The sequence below is a fragment of the Dreissena polymorpha genome, chromosome 16 (genome assembly GCF_020536995.1).
Source record: "Dreissena polymorpha isolate Duluth1 chromosome 16, UMN_Dpol_1.0, whole genome shotgun sequence".
In the NCBI taxonomy this organism is placed as follows: domain Eukaryota; kingdom Metazoa; phylum Mollusca; class Bivalvia; order Myida; family Dreissenidae; genus Dreissena; species Dreissena polymorpha.
Genome location: NC_068370.1, coordinates 36370040 through 36391539, shown reverse-complemented (window position 1 = coordinate 36391539; position 21500 = coordinate 36370040). Strand labels below are relative to the sequence as shown.

The window sequence follows — 21500 nt, the reverse complement described above, 5'->3', positions numbered from 1 at the left end:
TAAAAGTCGCGGATCTGATCGACAGAACAGCCGAAAGTTATTTTTATGGGCGGAACTTCACATACAATAGTACACAAGCATAATAACATACATTGTATAAATCTTCAGTAAAAATCGTGTTAGTGTATTAATCTTCAGTAAAAATCGTGTTAGAATCGAAATAATTCGTGTTCTTTATTGTTTATTGTTGAATAACCTAAGACCGAAAATTTAGATGCGTAGTTTCAAATCATTTAATCCCTACGCATCTTAACTATCGGCCGTGGGTTATTTGACTTCAAACTATAACGTACATGAATTATTTCTTAACTATTTGGTTTTGTTATTGTCAGTAACAAACCTAGGCACAGACATTTGTTTGGTTCAATGCATGTTTGTAAGCTATTATCGAGTTGACAACGATTTAAAACATTGATATAGATTTACACAGACTAATAATATTGACAGCGATGAAAAACAGTCAGATAAAACAGCACACGAAACAACCAATGTCAATGAAATAGCAAATGAGAAAACTCGTATGTTCCTTTTAAAAATAATGCCTAAAGGAATTTAACTTGTACATTGATTATACCATCTTCATGAATAGCAAAATCAATGGTATATATTTTAACGTAATTTGTCATGATTTCGTATATAAATTTTCGGACACTTTTTCCCCATTTAAATCCGGACCGATTGATGTTGCGGGAAAATATGATCCCTGTTTACAATAGTATGTTGGCAAGGTCTTTCCCGATATATTTATTATTATTTTTCTTGCTTTTCAAATGTGTTAATAAATTGATGTTGTGTTTGTTTACACGTTTTCATACGTCTTGTCAAGATTGGGGTTGTGATTATCGAGCAATTTGCGTCACCTGTCAAGTTTTGTGTAGCTGGGCTATTATCAAAACATGCGTACCTGCAAATGACTTCACACCTTCATTCTTTGTTTAACGCCGGTAATGTCAGTAATGGTGTTGAGAAGTTTGAGTCGTTAAAGTCTCCTGTCAATTATAGACGCTTGAAAAGATCGCATGAGTTGGGAAATGTAAATAAAATGCGCGGTTGTGAATTAGTCATGTGTAAATAACCCCGTGCCAATACCAATAAAAAAATTCAGTCTCTTTATTATACCAAGCACACTAATCGGTCCGCTATGTGTACTCCTCCACGATAAAATCGTGGACAGTTACTTCGGAGACTTATGATGAAAACCTCGATGGTATCCTCATGCAAATTGTGCATTTCATGCATCATTCATTTAAATGGAAACATTTACGCGTAATATTTTAATTTAAAAAAACAACACACAAACAAGTTGTATCTTTATCATTATCGTCTTTAAGATAATTAATTATCGAAAAATAAAATAACTCGTGAGATCTGCAATATAAATAAAACGATTTTCAGGTACGGAAATTTTGCCTTAATTTTTTTTTGCTTCAAACCTTTTTTTCCATTTTTTTGCTTCAAAAAGTAGATGTGCGTTATACATAAATGCGCGTTATACACAGCGTTTTATGGTACTGAAAGTTTTTTGCGATTTGTTAGTGTTCAGTGTTGTGATGCTTATTTTCCATTACATTTTCCCAATTATCTTTATGTCAATAAATTTGAGTCAGTGATGTGATGTTTCGGTCCTATGAATCCCAGTCCGGTCCTGCAAGTTTTTTAAGTCCACAGGACCGAATGTCCTGTGGACTCAAAATACTTTTGGGATATCTGGATATATAACCTCAAACACTTCAGCACAACAAGGGTTAATAGTACATGTATATTGCAAAAAAGTGAAGCTTTTTACTAAACAACATTTCAACTTTCAGAAAATTACTAGTTAATAATATTTGATATGGGGTGCATAACACATAAAAGAGAAATCTTATTTTCATAGATGAACATTTTGAATGCATATTTGGGATAATTTCAGCATGGAAAATATGCGTTGTGTACCCCGATGCGTCTTATATGTGGACAAAATAGAAAAATGTAAAAAAAATAGGGGATGCATCTTACATTCTGGTACCACATATAACCCGAAAAAAATGGTACCCAGTCTTGTGATCAAATGACAGCTTAACACCCGATAAAGTGATTCATTGTATTTGTTTTATTATAAAATATATAGAGAGAACTTGACCAAATATTGTTGTTTAATTATTATGTGTATGTGAAGCAATAAAAATTTAGTTGAAGAATAGAATTAAACTTATGGAATTAAATAACTTTGCTTTTGTTGTAAAACATATATATAAAATTATATAAAAACAGGCTTTTCATATGACGTCAGCAGTAAAATATTGAAGTAAAATTTGAACTTCCAACTTTATGTCGGGGACTTCCAAACTTTAAGGCTTGTAAGTCAGGACTTCTAACTTTTGAAAGTCTGTGGAAGCGCAATTTAATTATGTAAAAAAAAAATATGGTGTTCTCAATTCTGAGGATAACTTAACAGTCTCTTTGGTTGTCCCAACCAGCATACATGTGTCTGATACAACTTCACACAACCAACTTGACTGTCACAAGTTTTTAGACCTGCAGATACTAAGCTAGCATAACACTATAAAGGACATGGTTCACTAACCACCAAAAAACGCCCAACCTCAGATTTTCCCAATATTTATGCTGTAATTATTGCAATGTGTCTATTTTTTTAAAATGACGTTCGTTTTGCAATATACTTAACTACGACGTCAAAATTGGCGAATAAACAACCCCTAGTAACACAACGTAATGGCGCTCATTTTTGACGTCATTTAACATGCCGTTATTGCGCTGAATTACGTTTGCGCTTATGTTACATTTTCCACTGTCAAAACATTGTCTAGATCGATCCATATCGGATTTTGTTTAAAGATGTTTTGGTAAATAAGGCTAATTATAGATTTCCATTTCATTATAGGGTACACTTCTCGTATATTTTGTCAATTTCTTTCGATAAGAAGAATTAAGCAAGTAGAGTAAACAGTCAACTTGTGTATTTGAGAAAAATCGGTATTTACATGCGTCCCAGTTTCCGGTCAAATATATTTGAAGGTGTAAGTCTCTTTCATTGATTATCATGAAAATAAAGCCTTTTTCATTTAAAATATTTATGAGGAGTTACTAGATAAATATAATATTATTATACTTAGTTGTGGCGTAACACTCTAGTGCATTCAGTTACAGCGAACGTTCTGCTATTGAACGCTCGGTTCGCCGCGAACCGAAGGGAACCCTCTTGGGAGCTAGTTCGCTAGCGAAACCAAAGTCTAGGGCGTTCATTTACGTTCGAGTGGTCATTGTCGGATCGGGTACTACTTACATGTACCCCGGGTACTCTTAAGTATACTTACATGTACCCCGGGTACGGTAAATATACTTAATCGTACAGGTCGATATTAGACTTACCCGATTTGTATTCCAGTCCAAAATCCTATGTCGTTAAAACGCTACTGATAATCTTAAACAAACTTCTGTTTATAAAAACTGCATCAACATGCTTTTTGGGTTCAAGTTTCAGTTTCAATAACATAAAGGCCATTTTACAGAAAATTAACATAAATGTAAATATAATTAATTAAAAAAAATAGCCGACAACGACCGATTAAGCGTTAAATTTCCCGGGTACATTTAAGTACATATGTTAACTGTACCCGGGGTACATGTAAGTATAATTAAGAGTACCTGGGGAACATGTAAGTAGTACCCGAGCCGACAATGACCAATCCAGCTTCAGTTACAGCGAATGTTCGCTATATTTCGTGAACCAAAGCGAACCCTTTCGGGAGGTAGATCGATAGCGAAACCAACCGTTCAATAAGACCGAATCGGAAACGAACGATGATTGGAAAACGTTCGTTGTAACTGAACGCACTAGAGTTGTGACGGTAAACCTCGTAGATTTGTCAATTCTCCCAACCCCTGACCGATAACATTCATTTCATAATTCAGTAGCATACTATTATCTATATTTTATGTTACAACGGACTTCGTCTCCATTTACACGCTAGAGTGAAAAAGAAGACAGTTCATAGCTATTAGCGTAAACGAGAATGATCAGAAATATAAACAATTAATAAGGAAATAGACAAAAGCAACCCTTCATCTGTTTGATGAATTATATAGATCTTAACATATGTTAAGTAACTAATTATTTAAATGTTATACCAGTAACATATTGTTTGCTCATATTATTTTTGTTAACATGACTATGCATACATTTTGATTAAAAGCATGTATCCATGCACATCATTTCCATTATAGAGGGTCCCAATTGAAAATGACGTTAATGTCAAAATGAGCAATTTCCACTTATGTCTCAAGGTTTCCCATTGCTAACACAAAGCCAAGGCTTAAAAACTTGTATATGAAACGTGCATGGAGACAGGGCTCGAAATTAACACTCGCACACTCGCAAAATGCGAGTGAAAAATACCGATTGCGAGTTAAGTTTTAAGTCACTAGAATTTTTTGCGAGTAAAGAAATAGTGAAAAAAGAGTAACATTGCTAAATGCGCTCGATGTTGTGAACGCTAAACCGCAGGTCAATTTATAGAACGTCCGAATACCCGTATGCGGAAGCTCGCACCTTGTATGTAGACTGGTATACTTATAGTACATATATGCAGATGGTATTGGTACAAAGAACGTGAAACAGTCGATTATCCACACATGTTCATTATGAGAGGCATGAAACTTGAACAGTCATGGCGTCGAAGCGAAAAATAACTAAGTTTCTTTTTGCCCACAGATGGAAATAACAATACGAAATATAAAGCAAAGTTAACCGTTGAGTTAGGAAAAAAAACGGAAATTAAATCCTTCTACGAAAACAGTGAAAAGTGGGAAAAAGAACTTAACATATAACACTAAAACTTGTTGTTGATGTCATATTTTATTTTGTTTTAATAGTACTAAACTAATGTCCAAACTTGCTTTTATTTATGTTCCCAGCAAAATTTGCGAGAATGTTTTTGATTTTGCAAGTTGGTATTAAAGCTGCTCGCAATGTTTTGCTAGTAGAACAAAAGTTAAATTCGAGCCCTGCATGGAGACCCTGGTAGAATGAAATAAAATCAGTCTAAAAAACTTCGCTATCACTCTCGCTAGAACTTGAATCATCAATATGAATTGCAGAAGCGTCAGACAGGTACTTTCCCCAGTCTCGAACCCCCAAACTTTCCTTTTGCTGATATCTACCGGCAGACAAGAACCAGACTACGGCTGCAATGTGTGAACACATTCCAACCACTCGCGATCCAGTCTTGCATTGGCAGTACCATGATTCGACCATATCCTCACTGTGACGTATCCACAGCATGTACCTTCTGCTAGATGTATGGCGACTTTGCAATTTTGCAGAAATCAAACTTTGCTCGTGAACATGCACTTTAATGTCACAATTTCCAGTTGTATGCTCTTGCATGTAGCTGGAACTCAAACGCAAAATTGGTAAACACCAAGTGTTAGTTCACTTAGCTGTTCATCACTTAAACGCAGAAATCTCTGTACTTCACAATCTTCAATAGGCCGCCAAATTGTCTTTTTCCTAGCAAGACCTTTCTCTTCTACTAACGTTTTCAGCTCGTTTTCTTTTTCATTTTGTTGCAGCATCTTTTCGGCGATCAATTCATCTTGTTCGACTTGGTCTGGGGAACTTAGAGGGGGGAAGTTTTTGTTTGAGATGGCGCAAACAATTCTAACAAAGTCACCAATAAATGGCAGCTGGCTATTTGGCATCACATGATCTAGATATTTGAATCTCTTGATTCTAGCGTTTGCCGATTCGACCACCCTTCTGCTCTGTGAAATGATAATGAAAGATTATTATAAAAATGGCAATCTATGCGTTTTGCAAGATTGGGTTCGTGACTTGTCGGGATAGTAAGGTTTATCAAAAGAAAATCATTAATAAAGAAAACGACTTATCATTATACACATTAAAACTTGAACTATCACAAAATGTGATTAATACTCATTTATGGTGTCTTGTAAGGCAATCCATTTAAAAATGCATCCAACAAACAAAATGTCAGGCGGATGCACGATATTGAATTGTATATAAGTATGACATTTTATTGGATTCTGTTGACGCCTCACTTAGATATACAAAAACAAAAGTGTGTCTACAGATGACGGATATGCAGACAGACAGACATACAGACGAACATATATAAATCCAAATTAGCCCCATGTCCTCCGCATTTGAGCATATTTTGTATAGAAATCTTTGAGACCAATTGCTAATTTTGTGCACAATATATCCTTATGTTAATTGTTTTTAAACATCTCCTACAGATGTGTTAAAACATGAAATGGGGATTGATATAGGTTAACCATGTCTGATTGTTAAGAAATTACGGGTTTTCCGGCAAGAGTAATTTACACATTATAATAACCTGTAAGTGTAATAATTACTTTCGTTACTAGTCGACTCGCATTCGCTTCTCCCGTAGTCAATTGTTTTTCTCCTTTCTGCATAATGGCTGGCATTTTAGCATTAATGCCAAGGTTCTTTAACAGGGGTAACGCATCTCGGAACCCTCGGTCTACAACAAATACATCCCCTTCTCTCAAAAGCCCCCTAATATCATCTATGTTTGTCTTCAACATGTGATTTAATATTGCTGCGTCATTGTTCTTGCCGTCTGACAAGTACGGGCCTACTATTATCAGCAAATGTCCAGTTGTTGTGACAACTACCATGGGCTTCACTAATGGCCTTCCCTTATGCAAACTAAATGAACGGCGCTGAAACTGAAAGTTGTTCGATTTATTGATGTAGATGTATGTACCATCCAAAACAAGAATTAACCTCTCTTCCTGGTTTCCAAACAGCTTCTTCGCTAAAGGCTTTGTATGTTCATTTATCAGCGATTCCCTAGTGACACTGTCAATGCCAAGATACAGAGGCACAAAACCGCGCATGAATGCATGCCTTACCGTTGATACTGCACGGCGTATACTTGACTTTGTAATTCCAAAGATCGTCGATAACAGCCTGTTGGACATACTGGAACACAGTTTGCATAAGAATATGCCAATACTGGTTTTGATGGATCTATTTGGGGTGTTTTTTATCTTGTCAAAAAGATGATTATAAAGATCTTCAAACTGGGCTTGATTTAGCTTCGTAAGTGACTGACAATCTGCATCACTTAAATTGTCAAAATTCAAATGTCTTGACTGTTGTTGGTAAAGCTTTCTAATTTTTTGTAACAAGTCGTTGACGCCTGTTCTATTCATTTGAGATGTTTTTGTAATAGTCTTCATATCCTTTAAAGCTGTCTCGGTCAATGTCCCTTCATAGACGTGAGATGGACAACATCTGGAATCCGCGGAAATAATAATGTTGTGATCTATAAAGGCAGATAAACGACCGTCTGCTGGCAATGAGATCAGTTTTGGACCTGGGCGCTTACATATAAAACATCTGGAATGGCTTCTTATGGTTGATGGAATTTGCAGGGTGATCTGAGAAAAAGAAAAGAAAGATCGTGTTTTAGAATTAGTGGAGTGTTTTATTCGTTAATACAACGCAAACAGACGTTTAAACCAGACTGATTTAACAACATTATTGTTGTAACTTTCGTCGGTTTTCCTATAAAAGATCATAACAAATGACATCGTCGTATTAAAAAAATATGTATCTTCCGTATCTTCAGCTTGTTACAATTGTTCATCGTCGGACACCCCCGGTCTATTCATTACGTTACTCTCCATTCCTAAGTGATGTTTGAGCGGAACGTAATCAGCAGCCGTGGGTATCCGACGATGAACAATTGTAACAAGCTGAAGATACGTATTTTTTTAAAAGACTGCATAGGATTTAAGATACCTTTACATACTATTTTACAAATGTAAAAGCACTGTAAATAGATATAAGGGCTACTAACTGATAATGGGCTAAATGGCTGTCTGGATGTAGATGGTTGGGGTTGGTAGTCCGGATCATTGCTGATGTTGTCTGAACATTGCCTAGGCTTTGGGGCATTCTTGTAGCTTTTGACTCGACATTGAAAACAAATGACATCACTGTCTGTTGGATCTAAAGCAGGAAAGACCCTTCGTAGATAGTTTTTAACAGTGTCAGTCAATGGGCGACGATCTTTTGGTTTTGCACGCTTATTACAGCAAATGCATTTGTAGGCTTTCACCATCCTGAAATTAAAATAAGATTTAGAAACAAAATCTACGTGGTTAGTATACAGTATAGTTATAGTTAACTAATGAGTGAAATTAGATTTCTCAGCTAATAAAAAGAGTACATTTTCAGCTTCAATAACACACAATTTATCTCGCAAAGAAATTGCAATTATGAATAGTTTAATAACATATTTATCGTCATGTTTACAACATCTTCCAAAATGAGCAGATTTGAATGTTAAAATCAGCTTTTTTTTCGCTTTAAATCGCCGAGACTGTACCGAAACCCTATCCGTGTGCTTGTGATTTTCCTTCGTCTACTACAATAGGCAGATTATTTTACTTTACAATATTTTTTTAACCACAAACTGCTGTTGCTGACACTCAAACACTATTTAAATTATTGCTTTCGTCAATTTAAAATCGGCACTTTTTGTTGTATACAGATATCTGAATTGCTTGCAAAATGTACCTAGTAAACATTTCAAAGAAATAGCAGAAAATCTCAGTTAACATTAAATTCTCACTGTTTGGATTTTCTCTCTTGAAAAAGGATATTATCGTTTGATCAAAAATCGTTAAATATAGATCTACGTGTTTATTAATAGATCTTTGTTTGCACCAATATTGGAAAACACATTTAACTTTATTTACACGCGCATAAGACGACATTTCCCACTATCAAATTAAAATGTATTTACGTTATCTTAATGTGTTCAGGAATGTTTCATATTAACTTTAATTTGTTTCCAATAACTCTGTACTTCTGTACAGTGGAAAATTACCTCCCTTTAATGACCCCAAATTCGGCCCTCGTACAAATGCATGTGCATATCAAACAATGTTTTGTTTGCACTTGCTTGTAAATGAAGAACCCAGAATGTATCAGTAACTTTAAAAAAAATATATTTTGTATTATTAAGAAAGTTATTAAACAAAGCCCTTTTTTACGTCCGAGCACTACTCGCTAACCAGTATATATCTACTTTAACAGTGACATCGTTCGTAATCGCGCGAATGGATTATAACATACGATATAGAAGCCATAATTATGGACCATGAAATGGGTAAACCATCATTTTTTGAATAGAAAAAATAATTGTTTATCTAAATGCCAACTTACCTTTAAAATATCGGGTATATCCGACTATGGAAAACGCGTCGTCTGCACTTTGTTTACATTGGATACCGACGCTATTCGTACCCAGTTATTTTCGAATGACGCGTACACAAAATCATTTCTTATGGCTTCTTTTTTTTAACACCAACATTGATAAGATCATTATTTTGCCATTTCAGACTTAAAACCTCTAATACATTTCGGTAATAAGTGGTATTTTAAGCAGTGTTTTTTTTAATATAGGGTTAAAAAGATAGGTTCAATAAAGCATGGTGGATTCTCGGAGATCAGCACTGGGTTACACATTTTTTTAAAGTAAGATATGAGCGCGCAATAACACCGTCACAAAAATATAGTATTTTGTCTTTTGTTGTTTTTGTTATTGTTTAAGACAAAGTTTGTCATGGTGTTCTCGTGCGCTGACAGTTTATTTGTTGATGAAACAAAGAAATTTAGTTTAAATTCACTATTTTCTTGTGTGTGATGTACTTTTATCATGATTTTTTTTTACAATTGAAAACAAGGCACACTTATAAAATTTGACTTTTTGTGCAATTTAAATGTTATAGAAGATGAATACAAAATAAAAAAATGACATTTTTGAAAATTTGATTTCATTGATTTTTGGGGCGTTTTTGGGTGGTTAGTGAACCATGTCCTTTATTGTTCTACTGCATGCTAAATATACAACTTGCATATTGATCGCTATAGTTTTGAAAGACCAAACAACTTCATATTCATTGTTCATTTACACAGCTCTAACTAATTTTAACTGCTATGTAGACTCACCATGTTCTGTTTCATTGCACACCTCTCTTTCATCGTCCCGATTGTAATATATAAGGCACTCTGGGTCTTCAGTACGGTTAAAAGGTTTAAAACTTTTTTTTTCTGAGTATACTGTCAGTATCTGAAACGGACAAAGTTGGTTAAGTTAGGTGCAATCTTATAGTCAGCAGTGATAATTTTAGAAATCAAAAGTACGAGTCCCAGGGACTCAAAGGTTTTTAATCCAAGGTCCCAGAGAAAAAGTATGGGTCCCATCTATGAGCAGAAGAAAAACATAGTCGATCAGGGTATTTCAACATTTTAGTGACATCTCATGGCTATCTAGTCACAATTAAACAGAAAACTATACCCTATAATCTTATAGACTGAAGGGGCTGTTGTCGGAACAAAAAAAAAAGTCAATCACGGCAGATATGACCGGGTAGCAACAGATTTTTACAAAAAAATAAAATGTTTGAATAAAATATTCAAAACTGTCTTGGTCTTTGTTTGTGTTTGTGCACTTCTACATTGAAAGCTTACGTTGGGCTGTTGACCACATAACGGATAGATGGTGATCCAAGGGGGATGTCAACAAGGTTTTCTGCAGGCAATGGTAGGTGTGAACAGGGACAGGATGTTTTCTAGTTTGGTCTAGATTTTAAGCGCCTCTATTTGTACGTCACATTTACGGGTGTGTAGTGCAACAAACAATAACCCCACTTGACCATTATAATAGATGAGCAGTTTTACATCAATACTGAAAATCTCAACGACTGTAGCCATTAGTAGTTGAATACCAAAATAAAGCTTTCCAATAATTACCCAGATTATTTATTGCGCAATAGTAAAATGGCGGCCATTTTCTGTTGATTTGCAATTTTTTTGGTCTAAAATTCTTTTCAGCTATCTGTCGCGAAATATTTTTCAGTATCACAATTTATACACTTTTAGGATTATATGTCCGCAAGACACCAATAGCAAATGTTTGCATCCATTGCGATTTCTATGCACCTAAAATTATCCCTGATAGTGTTTCCTATTTATGTGATTATAATCCAAACAGTGTGCTTAAGATATTTTTAAGTACTTACTGTAACTGTTTTCTCCTACCGTTATTCAGGGCATGGCAAAAAACAACATGGATTGATTTGGGCAAACAGTGATCAATTTGCTGCCACCAGTCTCCATTGAATTTGTGAACAATTGTTAAATCCAAACTCGAATGTCTTCTACTAATTTCATTTCACAATCACACATTTATTCAAGAAAGCAAACTAGAAATACACTATTATGATTAGTAAAGAAAAGTATATTCAGTCTCAGCCAAACATGGCCAGACCAACGGACATGTCCTGTAAAATTGTGTAAGGTCTGGCCTGTCGGTCAAATTTACATGCACAAATAGCGATAGGGTCTTTATACACAATCATGCTTTTCCTTGCCAATGCTCTTTCTGCTGACTTAATTTTCCGAGGGCACCTGATTGGTCCATTTTGTGCATCTTACAAATGATGGTCAGGACGGCAGGGTTTGCCAAAACCGTCGGTCCGCCGATCCTGACCGGAAAATTTTACTCAGGACCCACAATAAATTCAAGTAAATCGGTCCAACCGACTGACACATAATAGCCGATCACAATATATTAATTCGTAACAAACGTGCTCGGAAGTGACGTAAATATAAAAAAATTCAGCCCATTTTCATTACGGTCAAATTACCACACCGGTTTCGGGAGCATAAATAATACCTTATTAAAGTAACATATAGGTTTGGATCACATTAAAATACGGTAAATCATGTTGAAAGTCCATATAATTAAACATCAATAATTATAATAATAATAAATCACAAATATTCCAAGCTCGGCTGAACAAAAAGAGATGTTTTCAGATTTTCTTTGAATGGTAAGTAGACCAATATGAAATGAACCGTTTTAGTTTGGCACGTGACTCCTGCATTTAACATCCTTTTTAACCAATTGTATGCGAGGATTTTCACAGCAGCAAGTTTTCACAAGATGACTCCACTTCGAAGAAAACAACAAGTGACAGAATTCTGGTGATTTAGATAACGGACTCAGATGATGATGTTGATATTGACAACACAAATGACGACATTGAATTTGATACACAAAGCGAAAAAGAAAACGAAAATAAGCTCCAATGCTACTCGCAAGAGTCTGACTTTTGTGAAATGTAGAGTGAAATAGAATCTTTCAAGTAGAATTGGAGCATATTTTCGTTTTCATTTAAGAGGAAGCTGCACCCGGCTCCTTTTTCGCTCCCCTTTGGATTATTTGTGGTTGATTACTTTTTATAACAATTGTTAAAAATAATATCGACTTTCAACATGTTTTATTGTAGTTTAATGTGATCCATACCACTTTCTTGTGTTGTGTTTTGCTGTTATAGTTTAGTCGGATAGTGGGACTGACAGAAACTGATTCGGACTGACAAAAATTTCAAGGCTGTCAATCCAAATGACTGACAGATTTTTCAAGTTTTAGCAAACCCTGAGGACGGTCCAAATCCATGGCGGCCTAGTCGCTTTACAAGATAATCATGAATCTGATTATTAATTGATACAGGCATCAATTTGTGTGGTTGTAATAGCAATAGTTATGTATAATAATGATGATTGTCATTCAAACCGTTATTATCTTGGCTGTCAATGTCCATGCATGCAAAAAAAGTTGGTTGTGATTTATCGAGGCCATCATCGGTTTAGGCCGTATTGACCAGACTCCTATCTGACATGCGCTCTAAGCATAGCTAAGGTGAACAAGTATTGGCTACTTTCGTTTTGGCAAATGTTCTTATATCAATCATAAACACCTTGATCCCAGCAATGAAAAGTTATTTTACTTTTATATTATATAGCCAGTTTGTCCTGTAAAAAAAGAGCAGGTCCTGTATTTTTTCCCCATTTTACAGGACCTACTGTCCTGTGAAAAAAATGCCTCGTTTGGATTTGACTGGTATATTTAAAACATCAAAGAGTTGATATTAAGGCACAAGTTTTCAATAGTATATACAGTATTAAAAGCCTCCTTCCCTGTTCCTCCCTTCTCTCGCCTCTTTCAACCCCAAAAAAAACTTTATATACGTATCAAATAAGACTGTATGCAAATTTTTGGCTATATGCAAATTTCTTGAAATTTGCAGAAATGGCCATGATTTATGGCAATTGGCAGAAATTGAGAGATTTATAGCAATTGGCAGAAATGCAGAGGTACTCATGGGAGAGATGGCCTATACCTGGTATTTATCAGAAGTGTGTGAGACCAGCCATTAGATTACAGAAGTATTCATTACTTCAAGCTTAAACATAAATAAATGGCTAAAATAAGTTTTAAAAAAATGAAACTATACAGATGAAGGGAACTAGAATTTTTTTCAAAAGTGATGAAGAAAACCACCTGATGCCACATGTTGTAATATCTGCAGCATGATGTGATATGTTGTTGGCCTAAAATCAAAAGGGCCAAAGGATTTAGATCACTCAACTAAGAACCTGAGAAACTAAACAAAGCTTAGGAGCTTTTGTGATGTTTGTATGATCATAACAGAAGTTACAGAACAGAATAGAATAGTTTATTTTTTAATTAGGCCAACATTTTTTAATAAATTGATTTACGGGACCACCAACCGTATTTTCTGCCAAAATGAAATAAAAATAAAAGAATCTATCTGCAATTTTATTTTCATAAACTCCGCCGACAGTGTTCAAGACTCCCGCATGAAAAAATAAAACTGTCGACGACAACAATCAAAATTTATATTTGCAAGTGTTTTATCACATCAGTTTTTTTTTATTATCGGCAAATTTCATTGGCTGTTTAAAATAGAATAAACCAATCGTATTCGAGTTCAAGTAAAAGCTTCAATTGTGCATGCAAAATGGCGTGCTCGAATGTTTGTGTTGACAACAATAATAATGAATAGCGCCCACGGCATTATTTCAAAATAGAAATTGTCGAATATGACAAGGTCAAGTCAAACATTAAGAATATTGAATTAAATGCTAATCGCGTATTAGATGGACATATTATACAATTCTACGCTGAGATCAGTGATTCATTTTGAAATCTACATCAATGAGTCCCTGGGACTGGCATATATTGAAACAATGGGTCCAAACTGAGAACAATGGGTACCAGATTGTGTCTTTCTAAATTCGTTACAAATAATCTACTTAACATGATACGTCCCCAGAAAAAAACGTGCGTCTGGCACGCGGGATTTTAACAAGATGGCAGACAATACAGAAAATAAATTGTGACTTGGCAAAAATGGCAAATAACGATCAAATAAATGATGGAGATCATACATTTAGAAGGGATTACTGAAATGCGTTTTAAAGCATGTCGTCTACTAAATGTAATAACTAGGGTAACTGACATTTTGTGAATTGTTCAGGAATGCATATTTTCAGACATTTTCCAAAATACAGTAAGAGCACTTACGTTATTTTTTGCGCTCATAATATTTCAGTGTTGAAATTATGGTAACTGCTCCTTTCTTAATTTTTTTATTGTTTTAAAAAAGACATATCAATTTGGAGTTTTGTTTCGTTTTTCAAGTGTTATTATAATACTAATCAGAAAATTTGAATACGGAAAAATGTTTATTATTTTAATAAAACATTTTTTTGCTTCTCCTGAAATTTTAACAAAATGTCAGTTACGCTACTTTTTACATTCAGAAAATGACATGTGTTTGTTAAGTCAATTTTGAAAATTTGATAAAAACATTATTTTTACCAAAAAGGTTGACTTAATATTTTAACAGTTGATGTATGTCACCTAAATATACACAAAAATGGAAACAAGAGGGCCATGTTGGCCCTGAATCGCTCACCTGACTTATTAAGATCAGAGGAAAACTATGACCTCTATTGTCTACACAATGTTTTTCTATGATTTGACCTAGTGACCTAGTTCCTGACTCTAGATGACCCAAATACAATCCCTATCCAGATTTCATCAAGATAAACATTCTGACTACAGTTCATAAATATTGGATGAAAACTGTGACCTCTATTGTCAACACAAGGTTTTTCTATTTATTTGACCTAGATTTTTACCCCAGATGACCCAAATACAATCCCACCCAGATTTCAACAAGAATTCTGACCAAATTTCATAAAGGTTGGATGAAAACTGTGATCTCTAATGTCTACACAAGGTTTTTCTATTATTTGACCTAGTGACCTAGTTTTTGACCCCAGATGACCCAAATAAAATCCCAACCCAGATTTCATCAAGATAAACATTCTGACCAAATTTCATAAAGATTGGATGAAAACTGTGACCTCTATTGTCTACAGAAGGTTGTTCTATTATTTGACCTAGTGACCTTGTTTTTGACCCCAGATGACCCAAATACAATCCCAAACCGGATTTCATCAAGATAAACATTTTGACCAAATTTCATCAAGATTGGATGCAAACTGTGACCTCTACTGTCTACACAAACAAATTATTGACGGACGGACGCACGGACACACGCAGGCACGCACAACGGACGCCGGACATCACACGATCACATAAGCTCACCGTGTCACTTCATGACAGGTGACCTAAAAATATGTGTCGGAGATAAACATGAACAGTTGTGGTTAAAATCCCATAGAAACAAGGGCTGTTTGTAAAACATGCATGCCCCCCTATATGGGCTATAAGTTGTAGTAGCAGCCATTGTGTGAATACGTTTTATGTCACTGTGAATGGTGGTGGTGGTGGTGGTGGTGGTGGTGTAGTAGTAGTAGTAGTAGTAGTAGTAGTAGTAGTAGTAGTAGTAATAGTAGTTGTAGTAGTAGTAGTAGTAGTAGTAGTAGTAGTAGTAGAAGTAGAAGTAGTAGTAGTAGTAGAAGTAGTAGTAGTAGTAGTAGTAGTAGTAGTAGTAGTAGTAGAAGTAGTAGTAGTAGTAGTAGTAGTAGTAGTAGTTGTAGTAGTGGTAGTAGTAGTAGTAGTAGTAGTAGTAGTAGTAGTAGTGGTAAAAGTAGTAGTAGTAGTGGCAGTAGTAGTAGAAGTAGTAATAGTAGACGTGGTGGTGGTGGTGGTGGTGGTGGTGGTGGTATTAGTAGTAGTAGTAGTAGTAGTACTAGTAGTAGTAGTAGAAGTAGAAGTAGTAGTAGTAGTAGTAGTAGTAGTAGTAGTAGTAGTAGTGGTAGTAGTAGTAGAAGTAGTAGTAGTAGTAGTAGTAGTAGTAGTAGTAGTAGTAGTAGTAGTAGTAGTAGTAGTAGTAGTAGCAGTAGCAGAAGCAGTAGCAGCATTACAAGACCAATACTTAAGAATGATCAAATGGGAAAAGGTAACCTAGCACTGGCAGTAAATATGGGGCTCATTTACAGGTCAGATTTGGAATCTCTGCTGTAAAATGAGATTTTGAATGAATTAAAGGGAGGCAAATCTGTAATAAAAAGAACATGCATAAACCGTAGTTGTTTCCCCTGTTTGAACCATGCTAAAGCCTTACAAGTTTGGAAAGAATTGGATGAAAAATTTGGACTTTATTGCATAAACACCATTTTCTTAATTCAAGGGGAGGTAATTCTGTACTTCATGGACCAATAATGCTCATTTTTGTAGGGTTCGTGTCCTCATTGATATAAAGACACTGTGCAAATTTGGAAAGGATCGGACAAAAAATGTGGAAGATTTTTGAAAGTTTTCACAAAATAGGCAAAAACGAATAAACATGCAAAGTTCAACGAGCTCCTGCGGCCATGTTTTTTGACGAATCAAATTTCTTTGAACAACTTTTTCAGGGGAGCCTTCAAAGGTCATCCCTGTGAAATTTTTTGAAAATCTGATGAGCGGTTTCTGACAAGAAGATTTTTTAAGGTTTTTACCATATATGGTCATGGCGGCCATCTTGGTTATGTGATCAAATTTTTTTTAACAATTCTTTTGTCCCATGACCTAGGGATGCTCCACATGAAATTTAGTTGAAATTGGCTCAATGGTTTAGTAGAAGAAGATGTTTACAAATTGTTTACAGACAGACAGACAGACGGACGGACGGACGCCGGACGGTGAGTGATCACAATAGCTCACCCCGAGCTATCGCTCAGATGAGCTTAAAAGTACAAATGTATAAAAATGTCAGTTACATGACTTATTACATTCAGTAAGCGATGTGATACCGAACGATGCATAAAATGTTTTAGATACCAACAACATATTCATTAGTAATCTACTCAGTGGATATATGTATCGAAAACGAGTGTTTGCATTCAGTTTACTGGCAAAATTAAAACATCTGACAAGATTCTTGTTAGAAAATGGGATAAGGCAAACATGGTTTCATTTATATGTTAGTGGATCTGTTTATAATCAGATGCATATGCATATAATGCTTTACCCTTGTCAAATAAATACGAACTTTTTACCAAAACACACATTTAGCGCACTTAAAAGTGCTTTAATTGTGTGTTTTTTGTTAATATGTGCGTTTTCAGTGTTCAAAAGTGCATTTAAGTGCGTTTTTTGTGCGATTTTGCTTTTCAAGTGCGTTATTTTAGCGAAAAAGTGCGTTTTTTGTGTGTTTTCTTCATCTGTAAGTGCGCTTTTGAGTGTAGATGTGAGCAAAATGTGTGTTTTTTATCTAAGAAGTGCGTCTTTTATTTAGGAAGTGCGTTTTTTGTGTGTTTTCTTCATCTGTAAGTGCGCTTTTGAGTGTAGATGTGAGCAAATTGTGTGTTTTTTATCTAAGAAGTGCGTCTTTTATTTAGGAAGTGCGTCTTTTATCTAAGAAGTGTGTTTTAAGGTTTACAGATGTGGGTTTTTTCTCACAAAAGTGCGTTTTTCTATTTTGGTGTGCGTCTTTTTTAAGCTTAAGTTTGTCTTTTATTTCATAAGTGCGTTTTTATCATATATCACTTCTTAAAAAGTGCGTCTTTAACAACCGTTTAGCAAATGTTGTACAGAAATTGAACAAGAAACAAAATTGTTGCAGGCTCTAACAATTTATTTACATCAAATGAATAAACATAGACATATATCTCAGTAACCTGTAATAATATAAGGGGCAGTTTGAATAATTACTGGTTGTCCATATTAACCTGTTTAATGTTTACATACTTTATCATACAATTTCAATGCATACCCTTTTGCTTACGTTTTAATCTCAAACAATTCTAAAAATTTCCACCTAAATCAGACTGTGTGTAACTAATTAAAAATATTGAAAGTGTCAAAAGTATTATGTGGGCTTGATAGTATCAATTATATTTCCTCAACATAAATAAGTATTTCAACTTTCTTATACTAATATTTATACCCTAATACAATTAATGTCTACCACATTGACCATAAACATACATTTTAAAAGGCAATTAAAATAATATTTAAACTATTAATATTATTTGCTAAAACCATTCAGCATGTTATATTTAAATATTTACAATTAAATATAATGTGTTAAGGGTACTGTGTATTTTTCAATAAATATTTTGGTGTTCAAATGACTGCCTTATCAGTATTTCTCAAATTATGCAATTTTTGGCTTCGACACAGCATGGAATCAGATAAGAGAATAGACGAGTTAACGCGTGACGTCACACGCACCTGCAAAGTTTAGACTCCGCCCACTGGTTGGCAAAAAGAGGTGGAATTCATATAAGCGCATATAGAGAAGGTTGACATTATCATCGTTTTTACTGATAATCATGAACTGTATCAAATATAATTTTACTATTTATGTCTGAATAAAACATAAGCATGCGTGGAAATTCATTTTTTGAACAATTATATTGTTGTTATTATTTGTTTTTACTAAAAACGAGCTCTGGAGTGGAACGTACACTATCTACGAGCTCGGTATGTGGTTACCACAAAAATCTCTACTAACCGCATTTTCACGTCCATTTTAGATACAAAATTTCAGAAATGTAAATTCGTTTAGAATAAATTAAATTTAATGAAAGAACACAAATAAGGATGGAAACAAACAACAAATAGATCACTTTTTGTTCGCAACATATAGTAACTGATTTTAATCTTAATATATCTGTACAAACTTACCTTGTTACACAACAAATAAATTCATAAATCTAATTGTTTTATTTAATTGTGCACACCAATTTTGACACTTGTTTCAGCATTTCTAACCTGGTGTTTAATTGAACCGTTGTTCGTCACAAGCATATTATCTCGTTATGATCGGAGACTGCCCAGACAATTACACAGAAAACATGCCGGCGTCATAAACATAGGGACCTATACTTTAATTGGGTCCTTGCATAGACCACATGTGGCAGACTTTATGATACTTCCATGTCATCTCTTGGCATATTGAGCAGTCATATTGAGCAAGCCAAATATTAAAGCCAAAATACGTAACATTTGCTTTAATAAATAATTTAACATATTAAAAAAAGAAGATATTTGTCCAAAACGGATTAACAGGAACATGTGTATTTATTTGTTAGCCAGTTTAATCATAATAATACAGTGCTTTATGTCTTTAAAGTTAAAATATTGTTCAATATTACTGCTACACAATTGATGTATTTACCGCGGGTACCGGCAAATGTAAACTCGTCAATTTAGTGTAAAGATTATACGTTCTTGCATTGCACGTAACACCATCATGAAAACAAGCAATCACAATGGATAAACAGTATTTGCGTAAAATAAATTAAATAAATACATATATTTATCATAAAATGCTAGATTGTTAAATGTATCACTCCTTATTACTTGTTAAGAGATTTCAATATACATGCAAAGACAGTTCAATTTGCACAAGATGCAGGTTTTATTTTCATTTGTATATTAAAATTTATTAATATTGTTATTCAATGGAAACGAAACGAAAATTCATTCTATGGAAAAGAAAATTACAACAACATTTAACGATTGTTAATGTATTCCGTTTTTTATGGCTTTGTTTTATAATTGATTAAATGCGCCTCTTATAATACACTTTCGGTCGCTGATGAGCAATAACAATATCCACACCGTTTATAGTTATAATCAAATTAATATATGTTTTATAAGTTTTGAAATATCATTTTTTAAAGTCTTACTATAAAAAAGAATACGGCTAATGTATTGTTTTGTTGTGTGGTATTGTCAGTATTTAGTCTTCCGACCACGTTTACTCTGATACTAATAACTAATTTGTATTTTTATAAAGAGGAAATTATATATATGATGATACATTTATTAGTACTAAATATGATATATTTGCACTATTGTTTAAGAGTTGTAATGTTTATTTCGGATTTTTTATCGTTTAATTGACTAAACAAAAGCCCTTTATACATGTTTTACGTGACTGTAACCAGTGTTTTTGCCAACCAGTCAGTGCGCATGCGCGGAAAATCCCGAATGTAAACAATAACAATTAACTCGTCTATAGCCAGTCCCTATCAGTCCTCCATCTAAGCCTAACTAAGGGGTGTTGATATACTTTTGATTTGTTCAGGCACCATCTATTTGAGAACCACAGATAGGAAGTTATTTTTTGAAAACAAGCAGCATCAGCAACTGACTAAGCTAGAATTAAGACTTATTATTCTAGTGTAAAATGTCTTGAAATACTTTCAGCATGAAGTTTTGTGTGATGAAAAAAATGTGTATTTACTACAATGTGTAAATCAACAATAAGTTTGTTGCAAAGGAGATTAAAAGTGGGTGGTTAAAGACATATAAAGTGATATGGTCTAGTTCAACAACTGCCTGTATTTTTGGAATACTGAAGAACAGTCTGTTGTAACAGGTTCGTATTTTCAATTCTGCATCCGTTTTTTATTTAGTTTATTGAATTAATTATGATCATTATCATTTTTATGTATTGTCACTGGGAAATGTAAATGGATGAGTAAATGTAATGCAATTTTAAAGAAAAACAACACCATTTGAATTATTATGGCTGTATTTTATGGTTATTGTCATCTTTAAGTTATTTATACCTATTTTTGGTCATTAATGAACAGATTTTTCCCCCATGTTAAATGAGAACTTTTAAATTTAAAGGTTAAACCCCATGGTGACCGTGAAATTTACATCGATCAGAAGATCCTTTGGAAAGAATGTGCATCATCGCATCGCCTGCCAAAAAAGGGAGCAAAAGAGAGACTACCTGATGTACTTGAATACCAGGTTTTACCCTGCACAAGCTGGCCGACATGAGGAGAACTGGAGTGGGAAAACCGCGCCCTCTCCTTGACCAAGAAAAGCTGGATTTGTTTAGAGGTAAAACTATACAGGGTACTGGTTATTGCATTTTAAAGGTGTCACACTTCCGACCAGTCCACACAGCAAAATGAGACCACGTATCTTGGTACATTTTCGAACATTATTTTTTATCAAACGTATTTATTTATGAAAAGCGTAAAGTCACATGTGATGAGGGGATTAAAATTGCAAAATAAACAACCAAAAACAACAAGCAAACAAACTAGTTTTGATTTAAATTTATAATTTTTATAGCAACAAGATTACCATAACAGCAATATTCAACACTTACATTATAAAATATCTTTCAGG

General features: G+C 34.3%; 3 protein-coding genes across 4 annotated transcripts in view; all 3 read right to left on the bottom strand.

The window, feature by feature from the left end:
- LOC127861598 (speract receptor-like) overlaps nt 1–21500 on the bottom strand; it is a 767747-nt gene that overhangs the window by 193050 nt on the left and 553197 nt on the right. The window lies entirely within an intron of this gene.
- The window catches only part of LOC127861597 (atrial natriuretic peptide receptor 1-like), a 228288-nt gene that overhangs the window by 193050 nt on the left and 13738 nt on the right, over nt 1–21500 (bottom strand). Inside the window, exon 2 of the mRNA XM_052400227.1 lies at nt 10019–10139. Coding sequence (XP_052256187.1) covers nt 10019–10139 — 121 coding nt within the window. The remainder of the gene's footprint in view (nt 1–10018; nt 10140–21500) is intronic.
- LOC127861600 (uncharacterized) lies at nt 4445–9976 on the bottom strand. Its single transcript, XM_052400239.1, has 3 exons — nt 7860–9976; nt 6382–7437; nt 4445–5766 (listed from the first exon to the last, which is right to left on the bottom strand). Exons 1-3 carry the CDS (start codon nt 8121–8123, stop codon nt 5401–5403), a joined length of 1686 nt encoding a protein of 561 aa, XP_052256199.1. The 5' UTR covers nt 8124–9976; the 3' UTR covers nt 4445–5400.

What these genes read in the sequence shown, in the direction of transcription:
- LOC127861600 (XM_052400239.1), bottom strand. Translation starts at nt 8,123, where the DNA reads ATGGTGAAAGCCTACAAATGCATTTGCTGTAATAAGCGTGCAAAACCA. An exon ending in AGCCATTTAGCCCATTATCA is followed by an intron (nt 7,438 to 7,859) that starts GTTAGTAGCCCT and finishes TCTTTTTCTCAG; the next exon opens with ATCACCCTGCAAATTCCATC. An exon ending in CGAGTCGACTAGTAACGAAA is followed by an intron (nt 5,767 to 6,381) that starts GTAATTATTACA and finishes ATCATTTCACAG; the next exon opens with AGCAGAAGGGTGGTCGAATC.